The 17,256-nt window shown below is 38.6% G+C and overlaps 1 protein-coding gene across 1 annotated transcript in view; it reads left to right on the top strand.

The window, feature by feature from the left end:
• Positions 1 to 1,652: 1,652 nt before the first annotated feature.
• The window catches only part of Megf9 (multiple EGF like domains 9), a 101,503-nt gene continuing 85,899 nt past the window's right edge, over positions 1,653 to 17,256 (top strand). The window contains exon 1 of the mRNA XM_032902829.1: positions 1,653 to 2,422. Within this exon, the coding sequence (XP_032758720.1) occupies positions 1,831 to 2,422 (592 nt within the window). The 5' untranslated portion in view covers positions 1,653 to 1,830. The remainder of the gene's footprint in view (positions 2,423 to 17,256) is intronic.

A 17,256-nucleotide genomic window follows, 5' to 3' on the forward strand; every position in this document is an offset into this window, starting at 1 on the left:
ACAGAACATTGGCCAATTCTTGCTAAATATTTGTCTTCAGAACAGTTTCATGGCCCTCTCATTTTGGCCTCTGTTTCTTACATAGGTAGGCCTATAAAGACACACTTAGAGGCAATGTCACATTCAAAAGCAGAAAATTCACACAAAACACACACTGGTGAGCATGCATTAATATCCTTAACATATCACATGAAAACACAAGTTTTCCTATTTGCAGACTCAGAGATACCATCTTCACAGAAAGACTCGCAAATGTGTTTATGCTTCCATACACAAGCTCCAACATATCCTTTCCCCACCCACTACTCACTCAGGCAAATAAATGCATGCTTTTGTTAACACACAGGAGTTCACACACAAATCTCATCCTGCCTGTCTGGTTAGAGGAGAATGACTAATGGGAAATCATGCACAAAGGCAAGCATCCTAGGAGAGGCCAGGAATGGGTTTACAGTGAGGCTGGTGGGATGGAATTAAGCCATCAGATGACAAACTTGTCCTGCCAGGCTGCACCTAAAAGTTGCTCAGCTGAGGCTACAATGTCGGACAGCACTGGATCTTGGGTGATGGTGCAAGTTTGCCTGCCTGATTTCCAACTTCCTCCAGAGTTTCATGTCATCCAGGGTTAAGCTCTGTTATCAGCCCAACCCCAGTGCCGGCAACAAGCAGGACTCTCTGGGGACTCAGGGGCGGTGTGGGCTGCTTTCCAACCTTAGGCTTGTCCTGACATAGTGCAACCCCAAGTGGTTAGCATTAATGACGGTTTACAACGTTGGGCCAAGCATTGGGTTAAGCCCTTCATGATTTCATTTTCACAACTCTGTGAGGGGGATGGGGTGTGCCCTCTCATCTCACCATTTATTTAGGTGGTTAAGAAAATTGCTTGAGCCACAACTCAGCAAGAGAGACAAGGAGCTGAAATCCAACCTGGTCCTATTCTATCTTTCCGAGGTTCTGGGCATAAGGTGTGTATGCCAGTTTGTCTCCTCTGGGTCAGAAGCTTGCTTCTTGTGCTTATGATTGGGCTCCAGGCCATCCCATCCGGCTTAGTGCGGGGCCAGGCCATCAGCAGGTGCTTACCGGGGACACAGAGGTTGGCTTGCTGAAGCTGTCAGCAAGAGTTTTGGTTTCCCCATCTCTGAAATGGGGATGTCAGCGCTGACCCCGCAGGCCCGAGGTCAGCTGTCTTGAACAACACAGTGAGAGCCCAGCTCCATCTACATTATCGCTGCCACCACCCTCGCCCATCCCAGGGATGAAACACACTCCCCGCCTGAGTCCGGGTGCGGCTCCGGTGCCCCCATTGTTCAAAAGGGCGGAGATGCTGCCCACAGGGGACCCCCGCCCGGAGTCCAGCTCGCATCCCAGTGAAACAGCTAATCTGGCCCAGAGTCGGCCGCGCGGGCCGTGTCCTTTGTCTGCACGGCGGCGTTGGGTGCCCAAGGCCCGCGCCCCGCTCTGTGGGTAGACAAAGCCGGAGCCGCGGCGAACCCAGCCGGCTCCAAAACCTCTCGCGCCTCCCGACGTCCCGCCTTCTTCCCCCTGATTCCTCTGATTGGTTTGTGCCATTACAAAGAGGCCGGGAAGCGGGCGGGTCACGTGAGTATACGCGACTTCCGATTGGTTGGGCTCCGCTGCCTATCGAGGAGGGCGGGCAGTGCGCGCTCCTCCCGGTCGCTCCCTCCGCGTTGAGGCCCGCCCGCAGGGCCGGCCGCCTGTCAGAGGGAGGTGGCGATGGTGCTCTTGGTGGCGGCAGCGGCGGCAAAGCTTTCCTTGGGCGGACGGCAGGGAAAAGAAGATGACTGACCGATCAACTGGATGAATGAATGAATGAATGGCGGAGCCGAGCGCGCCATGAGGAGCCTGCCGAGCCTGGGCGGCCTCGCCCTGTTTTGCTGCGCGGCAGCCGCAGCCGCTTCAGCAGCCTCGGCAGGGAATGTCACCGGTGGCGGCGGGGCCGAGGGGCAGGTGGTCGCGTCGCCCAGCCCTGGGCTTCGGGAACAGGCCAGCAGCCCTTTCTCTAAGGCCGCGGCTCCCACGGCGCAGGCCCCGCGGACCGGCCCCCCGCGCACCACAGTCCACAGACCCGGGGCTGCGACCCCGTCAGCCGGCTCCCCGGAAACCATCCCTGTCCGCACCAGCGCACAACCCGCTGCCACCCTCTTCCCGGTTGTGGACCTGTCGTCCGCCACCCCTTCGGAGGACGGACACACTCCCACCACCGAACCACTGCCCTCCAGACCCGCGCCCACCACTCTTGCGAGCACAGCTGGCCAGGCGCCGACCACCTCTGTAGTCACCACCGCTCAGGCTTCCAGCACTCCGGGGACCCCGACTGCCGAGTCCCTGGACCGTGGCAGAAACAGCAGCAGAGTCCCGCCCACCGCACCTGTCACCGAAGCCCCTACTCCTCCTCCCCCAGGTGAGTCTCGGCGCTTCCTAGTCTTCTGGACCTTTCCCAGGCACTGCCTATTTACACACCAGCCTAGTCACCCTGGCCTCTTGTTACTCAAGAGCTTCCCAAGGGAAGATCCAAGCTCCAGCTAGGGTAAACCCCCAATCCCTCCAAATCTAGAAAGTCTTTTGTCCCCCAACCCAGTGTTGTGCTCCATCCAGAGGGAGCTGCTGCTATGTGGAAGATTAGGGACTCTTCCAAAAACAGGGTTCTCTGGCCTTTGTCAGAGTCCAGGAATGGGCACAAACTTTTGTATTGGATCAGCCCAGAAGGCCACCCCACCTGAGATATTTGGGGAAAAGTTTGAAAGCTAGAGCGGTGCTTTATCAATGCCTAGGTAAAAACCTTTAAGGGATTCTCTCAAAGCTCTAGTTTCCTTGTTTCTTTAATAGTTAATAGATGCTGGTGTCGTGTGTGTGTGTGTGTGTGTGTGTGTGTGTGTGTGTGTGTGTGTGTGTGTGTGTGTGTGTTGGAAAGATAAAGAATATGTTTTGCTCACAAACATGCCACTTCAGGCCTGAAATTAAAAATAAAAACGTCATTGTAGTCGGTGTTTTCTCTGCAAATAAGTAGACTTGATAGGTCATTTGGGACAGGTGTGTATCTAGGTTGAGCAAGTTTATAAATTAGGTTAAATCCCTTCCTTGCACCACTTCATTCTGTCTCCATTCTAAGGTCAGTGCTTGGGCAAATGCCATTTAAGCAGGGATGCCCATTTTTGCCCTTTTTAAAACGAGGATATTCCTTACCGCTGATGCTGACATGCCAATTTGTGCCTGAGCTCACAATAGGAAATGTAGCTCTTGGTAAAAGTGTTCATAGTTAAGATATTCTTTCACCCTCTTGCATCTTAAGTAGGCCAAGAGCTCAACCAATAAGGCCTACCTCTTTAAGAAATTCTGCAAGTTTCTGAGATCTTTTGCTTTGCATTGGGGTGGAGATTTGCCCAGAGCACTTACTTGTCTAGCTTGATCTGATCGTTGACCTAATTCTTAGGCTCAGTGGTTTACTGTGGAGTCAGGTATGGACTTTGGACTACAGTTGAGTTGGTAGAGGATTTTCCCAGATGGCTAAGTCTTGAATCGTGTGTTGGAGCTTGGCAAAGGCATAAGTAGGAATGCGGATTATTCACCCCCAAAAGCCACATTTGGATCTCTTTTAACTTCAAGGAACGTACTAACTAGCTATTTTTTTAAACCTTTGGTGCTTTTTTAGCTTTTTATAGAGATTGACATGTTACTAAAGGTTAGACTAGTATCTAAGTGTAGACTCTAGAGTCCATTTTTTAGGTTTGAATTCCAGCTTATTGCCCCACTTTGTGTGGGCAGGACCTTGTGTTCTCACTTTCTTCAACCTCAAGATGAAGGTTATCATAGTCCTTATAGGTTTGCTGTGCAAATTATATAAAATGGACTGAATGTTTATATTATTGATGTATTGAAGAAGCAAGGACAAGAGGAGCAGGAGTTCAAGGCCAGTCTTGGCTACATACTACATTTAAGGCAACCTGGACTACGTAACAAGACTTTATCAAGAAAGAAAGAAAAACAGTCGAGAGCGGTTAGGAGAGGAAAGAAAAAAATTCACCAAGTCAATGCATACCTAACTAGTGCTTAGAATAGTTTCTGTGCTTGATAAGCACCACCTGTGTGTGTTGTGTTTTATTTATGACCAGCTCTGTTTTCTGATTAGAAAAATATCAAGAAGCCAAGTATTGTGACTTTTAAACATTGTTTTAGTAAATAGAAAATGGATGAGTTAGAAATTGTGAGTTTTTAAGCATATATTATTTAACTAGCAGTTGCTTCCTTTTGTTAGTATCTGATAAATGAACATACAATTAATGTCACTTCATGTTTGACATATTAAGAACACAAAGATAATCCTTACTGCCAAAAGAGATAATCAGAAGCCTACAAGAAAAGGACAACAGTCACTCCTTCACGGCTCTCTAGTTCTGGTTCCTAGAGGACCTAGAGGTTACTCCTAATAGTAGTTTGCTCCATCTTATAACATTTTTTTCTGGATGTATATCAATACAAAAATATTTTAAAATAATTTTAGGGCTCAGGGGTAGAGACTTCTTTAGTGTGAATAATCACCAATCACCACCAAAGCTTAAGTAATTAATAATTTGTAAAATTAAAATGGAATTATATATCCATATATATAGTTTCATCTTGATGTACCACTTAACTGTGTAACATCAAACTTAGTTATTTTCATGTTAGTACCTTCCATCTACTGTATTCCTTCCAATAGTATTTTTCATTGTAAATATACACACAGAAAGTAGACTTGTTTAACCAATTCCTTATTAATTCATTTAACCAGTTCCTAATTCATACATACATACATAGATTGCTTTGAAAAGCACAGAGAAGAATGTATTCTTGTTAAATCCATCATGTATTTATTATATTCTCTGATAGTTTGATAACAAATTGTTACTTAGAACCAAATAAATTTTAAGTGAAACCAAGCTTGGTTTATGAATATTTATTATTTGAAATGTTTTTTCATAATTTCTGTAGGCTAACATCTGTATGGCTGTCTTTCTGTAGCAAACACTTCAGAATATCAAACTGAGGTCTTTTACCTTTGTTTAAAAAGTGTGTAATTTATAGTCTTCTGTAAATTCATTCACAGAATTGTTTAGTTCTCAGTAGCTTGCCTGACTTTGTGGTCTACTGGTAAGCAATTTTAGCCTTACAGTGATATATTCAACTGGGACTTTTTAATTATAGCATGGGCTCCAATCTACTTTAGATAGTAAGTATAGCTCTTCAAAGGAGGAAAAACTACTATATGAATTTGAAAAAACTGATTTGGCTTGCAAAGCTGGATTTCCTGCCATTGGGAAAGATGGTTGTAGAATTTTATTTCAACATTTCTATGAGAACTGGTTACCGTTTATCATTTGATTGGAAAGGTCTTGGAAAGCGCTATATGAATCAGTAAAAATTTCCCTCCTAGAGATTTAGCTGAAAGCTCTTACCTACCAGTCAGTTGGGATCCTGTTGTTTACACAGGGACACTGATATGCAAACTGAAACTAATTACCCAGCAAGCAGACACTTTCCTCTCACAAACCTGGTACAACACTATACTGATTGGTTGGATGAAGGGTGGATGGAAATGCTGTGATCTTACTAGAGAGTAATAATCAGCAGAAAGGCCCTAAGGTAATGACAAATGCTTCCTTGTTTGTTTTGTGTGGATTAATAGAATATTAGAAGCCACTAAAGCCCAGCATGGCTCTACATTTTAGGAAATACTTTTATAAGCTTAGGTGAAACATCTCTGCTTTAGCTAACATTTGACTAAATGGATTGTAGCCTTTGGAAACATGTACAAGTCTGTTTTCTCAGTGCACATCTTCAGATATAGGGAATTAAGTTGTACTCTGAGTACAAATAATTTCAGCTTCTTCATTCGTCTTTACTTTCACGTGATAGTGAAATTTCTTCACTATCTTGTTCACCTCTATTGTGAACCTTTTCAGTTTTGTGTAACTTCCCTAAACACAGAACAGAGCTGAACCCAATATTCTAGATATACTCCAGCATAGCTCATAGCAGAGAGAGTGGTTACCTTGTTCTTTCTGGGTACAATAGTGATTTTGTATTTAGTCCCCTAAGCATAGCATTTTTTTTCTTGCAGCCAAATTGTGTGGTTGACTCACTGAATACATCAAGATATCTGACTATTTTAACTTATTATTTAAAAGATATGTGTTAGATAAATGTTCTTTTATCTGGACTTAGAAATGTTTGTGATTTTTGTAAAATATCTGAAAATTTTGCCATGCTTTTAAGATTGATTATGTCAAATTCAGATGTTTATTACAGCTCAAATTGTACTCCACCCAGGTTGTTCAAATGACTTGCAGGGTGTTCCTACAAACCAAGTCTAAGGACAAGTCAGGGCAGGTTATTCTTACCTCACTGGAAGAAGAAATTTATGGATGTTAAAACAGTTTGGAAGGGAAAGGATAATAGCTTACACTAGTTCTCAAGGGTCTCTTTCAGCTCTTAGGATCTGTGATGATTAAATGTGCATGAATCAAGGCACATTTATACCTTATAAGGAGTCTTAATTGTTTACTTATGATCCAAGTACTTTATTTAAGCAAGCCTCAATATCTAGTTTGAAATCTCTAATAGCATGAGGAATTAATGCAATATTACAAATGGATTCTATTTGATTTGTTTTATTTGCTTTTTTTTTTTTTTTAAGATAGGGTCTAGCTATATAGCTCAGGCTGACCTAGAACTTGCTATGTGGCTCAGGCTGACCTCTAACTTGTAATCCTCTTACTGCTACCCACCCCCAAGGGGATGGTTGGAGGTACCACCATGCCTAACTAATCCCTTAGAGTTCATTTGACAAGAACATTCTAGAAATGTAGGATCCTCCTAGCTGGACCAAAAGCTGGGTTTTGTTTTGTTTTGTTTTGTTTTGTTTTTTGGTTTGGTTTGGTTTGGGTTTTTTGTGTGTGTGTGTGTGTGTGTGTGTGTGTGTGTGTGTGTGTGTTTTGCCCAATAGTCTTTAATGGTAAGCCAGTCTTATTATATGTAGTTATTTTGTCTAGCATTTATTTTATGAAAATACAATCTGTATAGGTTCCAAAGAGAAGATGGGTTCAAAGTCTTTTATCAAAAACCTATGTGTATAGAGATATATTGGAGAGTTTTTCATCCTGGTGAAGCTGGGAAAATAGCTAGTAATCAGACTTATGAGGACATTCATATTAACATGCTCAGTATCAACAACTCAATGGGATAAGAATCATGAGTACCCTTGCCTTTGATCAAGTCAGGCTTTATTGAAGTGTATTCAAGGTAGAAATTGCAGGACAGACAACCTGGTTCTTTACCAATCTTGAAATACTTACAAGTACTTCCTTCCGCACCTTGGATAAGGTTTCACTATGTTACCTAGGTTGGCCTTATATCGTGGGCTTAAGCCATCCTTCTGTGTCAGTGTAAGTAACTGAAATGTGTCTGGATTCTTAATAATTTTCTTCAATATTTGTTTGGTCCAGACCTTGCATCAGCTGGCCAATACTTATAAAACACTTGAGCCCAAGCTTAGTTTGTGAGCATTTGGCAAAAGCAAGATGAAGCAAAGTCCTAACTCAACTCTGCTAAACGAGGACAAAAGAATCCTGTGGTCAGTATTTCTTTATGTCTGCCTGGGAAGGGGACTAGGTGGTTCAAGTCCAGCTCTTATGTCTTGAAAGAGCGGCTCTAGGCCACTGATATTAAAAGCTGGGAGCTTGTCTGTGAACAGTGTTCAAAACTTTATGGGTTATTGCTCATCAGAGCTGCAGTTTGGGTGTCCATCCTAAACCCTGTCCCTTCCTTAGTTCAGTTGTAGCTTGGTCCTAAAACTGAGCTGCTCTCCCTACCCTTCTTCCTCCCAGTAACTGCAGTAGGTTAAAGGGAAAACATGGGTGTTTGTGAAAAGACAGGTGGATACTGAGAACACCCTGCATAGCCTTCTTATCTGAAGACAATATGAAAGTCCAGTGGGTTCTGTGTCACTCCTGCCTTATTGACAGGAGAGTAAACGTTAACACCATGAAAAGATTACCAGTATTGGGGACTTCACCATGCTCTTGTTCTAAGAGGTCCACTTGAGGCTAATAAAACTTAAACTCTCTTTGGTATCTGTTCTAAATCTTGGTATCTTTTGCTACTAAGACCAGCAGAAAAAATATTTGATTTTGAATCTTCTACCATTTAGCATTAGGTTTGAGGGTTGTGAATCACTATTATAGTAATTGCAAATATACTGTGCTTCTAGCACAAAATGTCTTACACACATTAAATAATTTATTCGTAGAACAGTGAGGTATTGTTATATAGTATAATTTTCATTTTCTTCTGGTGCTGGGCATTAAATTCAGGCCCTTGCATATGATTAGTACATACTCCTCCTTTGAGCTATAACTTCAATCCTATTTTATAAATAAGGATACTGGGACCCCATGCTCTTTGGTGTTTACTGTATTGTATACTGCTCATCCACCTTTAACATTTCATTTTATAATAGTTTATGGTTATGATATTAAACTATAGCTCATCCTTTTGATTAGGGTTTGTTTTGCTTTGATGAATGTATTTGTATGAATTATCTTTAGGTCTAGTCATAAGGACATCTTATATTTACTGTATCTTATTCCTGGCTTTAGTGCGTACTTTTGGGTAGAAATTCCTTAGTTTGATTAGTTTCTGGAATAGCATAAACTCTATAACATTAGTTTAGAGTCTCCAGGAAGCCTTCTGGCTAGTTGAAAATGTACACATTGAAATAATCTGACGAGGTCTTTTTATCTTGATTTAACTAAAGACTCATAAAATTAAAGTGCCTTACTTTTCATCTTAGCATTCTAAACATATGTGCATTATCCTCCCAGATGTCCTGGTATCCTTATAAAACAGAATGGAGCGAAGTATTACAGTGCTGTTTTTACTGATGGGTAAATTATGGGTAGGGAGATTACTGCTTGAGGGTACTTCATAGAGAAGAAGCAAATACAGATAGAGGATCTTGTTTAGCTGAAAGAACATTAGATGATATTTTTAATTACATATACCTTTATTTTATGCCTTTTGCCTTGGTCTTGATTTTTTGTTTGTTTTCTTTAGATGTAAAAATCTTTATTGTTAATTTCAACATTATATTACAGGTATTTCTTTAGCTACATTTAGGTCTTTTTAAAGTATAGATTTTAGTTTACCGTTTCATTAGTAGAAACATCTATACCATCTGCAGTTGCCACTTTAAAAAGAGATTTTGTTTTAATTGTGATAAAATAAAAGTTATGCAAGGATCCATAGTAAATGTTTGCTAAAAAGTAGTAACCTATCAGATTTTTTGCTCAAATATATCCAATAAATTTATGTCAAAATAATCTCTCTAGTAATGCAACTCTTCCACAGGTAATTATCTGAGAACTCTTCTACTTTCCATCTTTATTTGCTCATGTGTTCAGTGCAAACTCCTCCATGTGTTTCTCTTACTCTGTCTCATTCTTGAGCCCTACCCCTTTTCCTTGTTATTTAAGAAGCCGAATTACCCTCTCTAGTGAACAATTTACTACTTTGTCTTCCTCAAAGCCTGATTCTTCCAAGAGATCTTTCTAGATGAACAAAAAGTCCTTGAAGATGTCTTGGTATCAGGGTATTTGGAATTGAATCCTGTTTATGCAGAAGAAAACCTCTCTTTTTTTCTGTGACTTTTTTTAAGCAACAAAATATAAAGTATTTTAAGGAGCAATTTCGTTTTTCTGTTATGAATAATATTGGCTATTTTTTTATATACTGCTTTGGTATATGAGGCTTAACTGGGTTGAGAAACAAGTGTTTTGATCTTTTGAATGATAGAAATTTCCTTGCATAAATACAATTAAAGTTAATAGTGAACAGAATGCTTCTAATAATTAACAAGTATGGGTTTCAAAGTGCTCTTGGAATCTTCTAGAGCTTTTCATCTACCTCGAGGTTAATTTCTGTGTATTATATAAATGTAAAAAGGCTTAGTCTCTGTCCACTGTTCTGTTATTGGTTATTTGATAGGTTTCACATTTGATCATTTTTTTTCTAGCTGTTGTCCTTGGAGTTTATTTGCTGAGTTTAATCCTTTGGTTGATTTTACTGCTCATATCTAAATAGCAGAAAGAAGGTGACTAGAGGTTAGGATTGTCTACATTTCTTTCCTAGACAGAAGCTGGGAAATGTAATAAAAAGAACCTAGTCATAATTAAAGATAAATGGTATGGGAAATAACAAGTTAAGCTATGGTATTTGATTAGGAAACTCAAATAAATTTCTCTTCTTTATCTTAAAATTGTTATGTAGGAATATGAATGGTAAGAATCTGTTTAAAACTATCTTAATCTACCTCTTCAGTTGTGTTACACCAAACACAAAGTTCTGCTCGATAGAAAAGAGACTTCATTTCCTTTCTACTCTAATATTTAACACTGTGGCAACAAATATAACTGAGTACTTATATGGATAATTTCTTATCAGGCTTTTAAAATATACATAATTTTTTCTTAAACAATAAAGGAGTTAAATGTCATCATCCCCACCTTATAGATGGCAAACTGGGACTCAGAAAGCTTCAGAAGAAAGGAGACCAGTGATATGACTCAGCTGTAAAGGTGACCCTCACCACACAATAATTTGGGTTCATTTCCTTGAACCCACATGGCAGAAAGAGAGTACTGTCTTTCGTAGGTTGTTCTCTGACTCCACATGTGTATGTAAGTGCTCTCTCATTTGTAAGCATGCTCACACAGCACATCTACCTCTCCAGTAATAAATATAACAAGAGAAGGAGAGAATAGACTCCCCCAGTTGTTCTCTTACCTCCCACACACTTGCCATAGTACCTATTCATAAAATAAATATGTGTGATTTTTAAAGAAGTAATTTACATTTATATTGCCATTGAATATCCCCAAATAGATTTTCAGTATTTAGCGACCAAATGAATGAAGAAAGAGTGGTTGGTACTTAGAGTAGGCATGCAGTATGTTCTTGAGGAATACAATACAATCATGACCTTCTCTCTTAAAATGAACTTCCCTCTAGCTTTTCTCTTTTTCTCAAATCAATAGAGCATGTGCAATTCTGAGAACTTATATATTACACTAATTATTCAATTTTATTACATAACTTTGTCCTTTCTATTTTTCTTAGCTAAAAGAAAAACCAAATAGGCAGTTGAGACTCTGATATTTTGGGGAGAAAGAATTGCCAAGTTAGAAAGCTGAGTTCTTGTATATAACATATGGGCTTTGTGGTCATTTTACTAATCTCATGATTTGGACAAATAATTTTATTTATAAAATGAGATGAGAACTTTGACTTATAAACTGTGTTATGTGGGTACTTATACTTCCTCAGATGTGTTTGGGAGCCAACACTAAAATAAGAGAATTCAGGTAGGTCTACGCATGTAGTCACCAACCTTCAGTCCTCATTTTCACTCTCATACACAAGTTACACACCAATCATCTATATTCTCAACTGGTTTATATAATGGGTACATTCTCTTAATAGAGATTTAAAACAGAATTTTCCTACTCTAACTTTTATGGTAAATAAATTATACTGCTTTCTGAATTATTGTAGTCATTAAAAGCCTTTCAATAAGGAGCAAAATACATAGGAAAAAATCTACCAAAATAATCCAAGGAATAAAATTATGGGTAAAATTTAAATCTTTTGATATTTTGATGAAATTTCCAGGTTTTTTTATTCACTAGATCCAATTTTTATTTTATAGTCATAAGATAACTATAAAATAAAAACAATGGTCAAAAGTTGTGATAAGCATGGTAAATCTCTCTTTACATGAGGTTAAGTCAGATGATGTGACACAGAGTCATGTAATTGGCTGAGCAAGTTTGATGTGCGTCTGAGATACTTGCTCAGTGTCAGGGAGATGCCATTCTGAAGAAAGCTGTAGAAGATGCTGTCTGAAATAGGAAACCTCCTGAGGCTTGACAAATCTACAAGATTTAGGCAGGCAGAGATGATAGATTAAATGTATTTTTTCTTTAGGAAAGATTAACTTCAGTGATTGATAAAAACTGAACATAGGATATTGTGTCTTTTTTCCATTTTACCTAGTCTAAAGGATTTGAAACAAATACTTTAAAGTTAATTTTAATGTACCTGAAGAGAAGAGGGGATTTGATTCTTATCTTTCGCCTTCTATAAAAATCAATTAAAAATGGACCAAAGACTTTAATTTAAAACCTGAAATACTGCAGCTTCTAGAAGTAAACATAAGGGATACCTTTTGAGATATAGGGGTAGGAAAGAACATTTTAATAGAACACTAATATGACAGGAACTAACTTCAAGTGCCAATAGACGGGGGTCTTGTGAAAATTAATAGTTTCTGTACAGCAAAGGAAACAGTAGAGCAAACAGCCCACATAATTGGAGAAAGAGTTTTACCAGCTGCACTTCAGACAAGGGGCTAAAATCTAGACTTTACAAAGAATTACTGAGATTAAGTTCTAAGAAAATAAAACTGCCAATCAACAAATGAACAAATGAAAATATATACTTTAAAAAGTAGAAATAAAAATGGCCAATAACTATTTTTAAAATGTTCAATGTCCCTAGCCATTGGGAAATTGAGCTATTTTGAAATACCACCTCATCCTTGTCAGAATGGATCTCATAAATAAATATGACAACAAATATTGGACAGGATGTAGGGACACAGAAATTTTATTCACCAGTGGTTGGAATGAAAACTAATACAACCATTGTGAAAATTAGTTTGAAGATTTCTCAAAAACTTTGAAATAGAACAGCCATACTCTATTTCATTCCTGGGCATATACTCAGAGAATTGACATTCCACACAAAGATATTTGCATCCTCATGTTCATTGCTGCTTTATTCATGGTAGTAATCAACCTTTGGTCAATCAACAAATGACTGGCTAAAAAAATTTCCTATATCTATGGACTACTATTCAGCTGAAAAGTGAAATCAAAGATTTGCAGGAAAATGAATGGACTTAGAATCTATGCTTTTAAGTGAGGTCACAAAATCTCAGAAAGAAAAGTAAAACATGTTCTTCTTCATCTCTAGAATCTAGCCAATAATATATGTAAATGTCTAAGCAATGTGCATGTGGGTACAGTATAAAATATAGAAAAGAAGACAAGAATGACTAAATAGTATATTAGGGGATGGGGAAAGATTGAATGCAGGCAATGAACATAAATTGTGAAAGAGGATATAAAGGTAATTGTTTTTCTAATTCTAATTTTGTCATGTATTTTTCATTTTTGACAGATAAATGCATAAAAATATATTTGGTAGTGAGACTGTAAAATCCAGGATAAAGCTCCAGAGCTTCCATTCCCAATACTATTCTAACTCTATAGAAGTTCATTGAGTTAGAATTTAAGGTCGGGTTAATTTTGGTGTGTACTTTTTTATTTGCATTTTCAAAATACATAATAAAATTTAAAATAAGAAAAATTAAACTTTATTTATATAGACACTGTTTAAACTGAACAATATTTGAGTTCATGGCATTTTTCTACTGTCCTTTACTAATAGAAGTCTGATATTTTTTCCCCTTAAAGGCACACTGCACCCTAGAAGTTTGGTTTCAATCTGCCCATATGTTTTGCAATTAGATCAGATGGGGTTGCTTTTATTCTGGTAATAGAACAGCTGTTCTATATGATGCTTTGCCAGGGAGACAGCTAAGCTCCAAGGAAAGGAGAAATTTATTCATTTGGAAGAAGGAATGTGTTCTGCCTAGTCAAAGAGAAAGTGATAAGGAGCAGGAATGTTTTCAACTTACAAGAGGAATGTTAAATAAATTTTAGTTAGCCAATGTTATGCCCTTGAGATAACTGATTTTGAAAGTTTGTTTCAGTATTTTGTTGTTCTTAGCAACTAACATATGCCCGGGGATCTTTTTATATTTTCATGGTTTCTTTTAAATCTGCTGCTTTTACTTCATGAATGTGGGCAAAGGGGTAAGCTGTGAGCAGGACATGATAGCTCTGAGTTCCTCTTAATTTTCAGGGAGGTGGGAGGGAGTGGGAGCACCCTCATAGAAGCAGAGTTGGGGGGATGGGATAAGGGGTTTCTGGAGGGGGAACCAGGAAAGGGATAACATTTGAAATGTTGATAAAGAAAATATCATTAATAAAAAACAATCAATATAATAATAAAATAATATATTAAATAAAAATATCATTAATAAAAATATATGTATGTGTGTATACGTACACACACACATAAGTGTATTCTAGGAAATATTTGGATGTTGGACACTCTGAAGGAAATTGGGTGAACTGAATAGCATTTTAGTTTTCCTTCAATCTTGTCAGTCATTTATAGAAATGTAGTCCAGGTGTGGAAAGGGTTAGTGGGAATAATAGGGGCCAATAGACGTGGTCAGCATTCTGACATGCTGCTTTTTGTCTCATTTTCCTGTTGAGGTTTAGTTAAAAGAAGATATCAGGCCTTTACTGCTGTACATTTCTTATTTGGCTTTATGTTCCTTACAGTCCTAGTTCTGAGCGTACAGCATTAATAATACAAACCCACCACCCACTAACAATGTGTGGGATAATGAATAGCTAGACAGTATACCAAACACAGAAAGCAATTTGGCTGTTGGGTATTATTATACTGAATTGTTGGTGTATTGCCTGCAAACCTATCCCGTTTAACTGGTTTTAATTTCTGTGTTAGTTTGTTGCTTCAACTTGTCCACAAATGCAGGACTAAAAGTTTCAGTTAATCAGTGGAATGGCAGTCAGATCTAAATTCCTGTCCTCCTTTCATTGATTTTATGTGTTAGTGAACATAATCTCTAATGATCGATGTCAGGTTCCCTATCTATAAAATGAAATATATTTTCCAGAATCCCAAGGTTTTTGAGAAACATGTAACTTAATTTGGATTTTTCTCAGACAAAAAGGCTTTATAGTATTCAAGCTTTCTATTCAGATTATGTGGTTTATATTTGTTCATAAAATACTGTGACTAGGATAGCTTTTGAAAACAAACAAAAACAATATACAAATTTATATGAGTTTATACATGTTATATTTTATAATATTTATTTTTTTGTATAATAAACTGCTGTTATGTTTAAATTTGGGACACTTTAGTGCCATTCTTTGCTGATTAGCTTGATGAAATAAAACATAATAAATCAGGATTTATAAATCTTTAATATTATTTTAATTGATTTTTGTTTGCTTGCTCATTTCAATTTTTGCCTATTGTTTATTCTGAAATTTCACTGAAGGTTAGCCTTGAGCTTAGGCTCTTACTGCTCTAGTCTCTTATGTTCTGGGATTATAGGCATGTGCCACTAGGCCTGGATTATGGTCGTGCTTTTTTGAATGGATTCTGCTTCACCAATTTTATGTTCAAGTATATAAATATATGTTTTAGAATATGAAAGCAATTGCAAAGTTAAAAAGCGAACTCAGATATAATAGAAGTGACAGTTTTTAGTGGTAACTGCAGATATTTTTATACTAGCTTTGTTTTCCTCTCCTTCCCTGTCACTGATAAAATTATATATGTATGTATGTATGTATATATGTATGTTTGTATGTATATAATGCATAAAAACCATTCTTTCAGATAATGTCACAAATGTGAATATTTTAAAGTAAGATGGGTTCCAATTGAAGTTGTTAGTAGAACTGTAGTATTATTATGTTAATTTATTTTATCAACCACTGTGAGCTTGGTTCAAATTACCATATTAGATACCTCCAAATATTTGCAGGGGAGAAATTATCTTATAAAGCTTTTTATCACCAATTTTAATATTCTATTGCTATGCATATTACTCCATTCTTCACAGCAGTAAATGAGATCACTTATTTGTTAAGAGAACAAATAATCAAGTTGAATTTAGCACTCTGGAGTTAAATATATGACTGATCGACATGGAAAAATTCACCACATTTAAAAGACTTATCTGACCTCCATAAAGAACACAAATCTCCTTTACATATGACTTGAGATGATTTGCTTGGTGTTCTCTGGAAGAACCAGAGAGGTGACTTGCTCTTGTGTGTGTCTCCTGGGTTCAAGGGGCCCCTGAAAGCCTAAAGTATTCTGGCACCAAGCCTGGCTTGTAATATTTTCAGACCTGTGGTAAGAAACCAGGGTGCCCATCTGCCCAGCTCATGCATTGCCAAAATGCTTAGGTGCTATGCTGAGGACATGGCTTCAAAGTAGTCCTGGCCTTCTAAAAACTGATATGTGTCCTATACAATGATCTGTACTTTCTGAATTTTGAACTGCAAAATCTATACTGAATGCTGAGAAAGAATTAAATTATTTAATGTGTATGGCACTGTTAAAAGATCAGCACTTCTCCACTATGTTTATAGCAGCCTTATTTATAATAGCCAGAAGCTGGAAAGAACCCAGATACAGAAGATGTGGTACATCTACACAATGGAATATTACTTAGCTATCAAAAAAATGACTTTGAAATTCATAGGCAAATGGATGGAACTGGAAAATATCATCCTGAGTGAGGTAACCCAATCACAGAAAAAACACACATGGTATGCACTCATTGATAAGTGGCTAATAGCCCAAATGTTGAATTACCCTAGATGCACAGAACACATGAAACTCAAGAAGGATGAACAAAATGCTAATGCCTCACTCCTTCTTTAAAAGGGGAACCAGATTACCCTTGAGAGGAAATAGGGAGGCAAAGTTTAGAACAGAGGCAGAAGGAACAACCATTCAGAGCCTGCCCCACATGTGGCCCATACAGCCACCCAATTAGATAAGATGGATGAAGCAAAGAAGTGCAGGCTGACAGGAACCGGATGTAGATCTCTCCTGAGAGACACAGCCAGAATACAGCAAATACAGAGGCGAATGCCAGCAGCAAACCACTGAACTGAGAACGGGACCCCATTGAAGGAATCAGAGAAAGGACTGGAAGAGCTTGAAGGGGAACTTCAGACCCCATATGAACAACAATGCCAACCAACCAGAGCTTCCAGGGACTAAGCCAGTACCCAAAGACTATACATGGACTGACCCTGGGCTCCAACCTCATAGGTAGCAATGAATAGCCTAGTAAGAGCACCAGTGGAAGGGGAAGCCCTTGGTCCTGCCAAGACTGAACCCCCATTGAACGTGATTGATGGGGGGAGGGTGGGAATGGGGGGAGGATGGGGAGGGGAACACCCATATAGAAGGGGAGGGGGAGGAGCTAGGGGGATGTTGGCCCAGAAACTG

This window comes from Rattus rattus, chromosome 1 (genome assembly GCF_011064425.1).
Source record: "Rattus rattus isolate New Zealand chromosome 1, Rrattus_CSIRO_v1, whole genome shotgun sequence".
NCBI classification, from domain to species: Eukaryota; Metazoa; Chordata; class Mammalia; order Rodentia; family Muridae; genus Rattus; species Rattus rattus.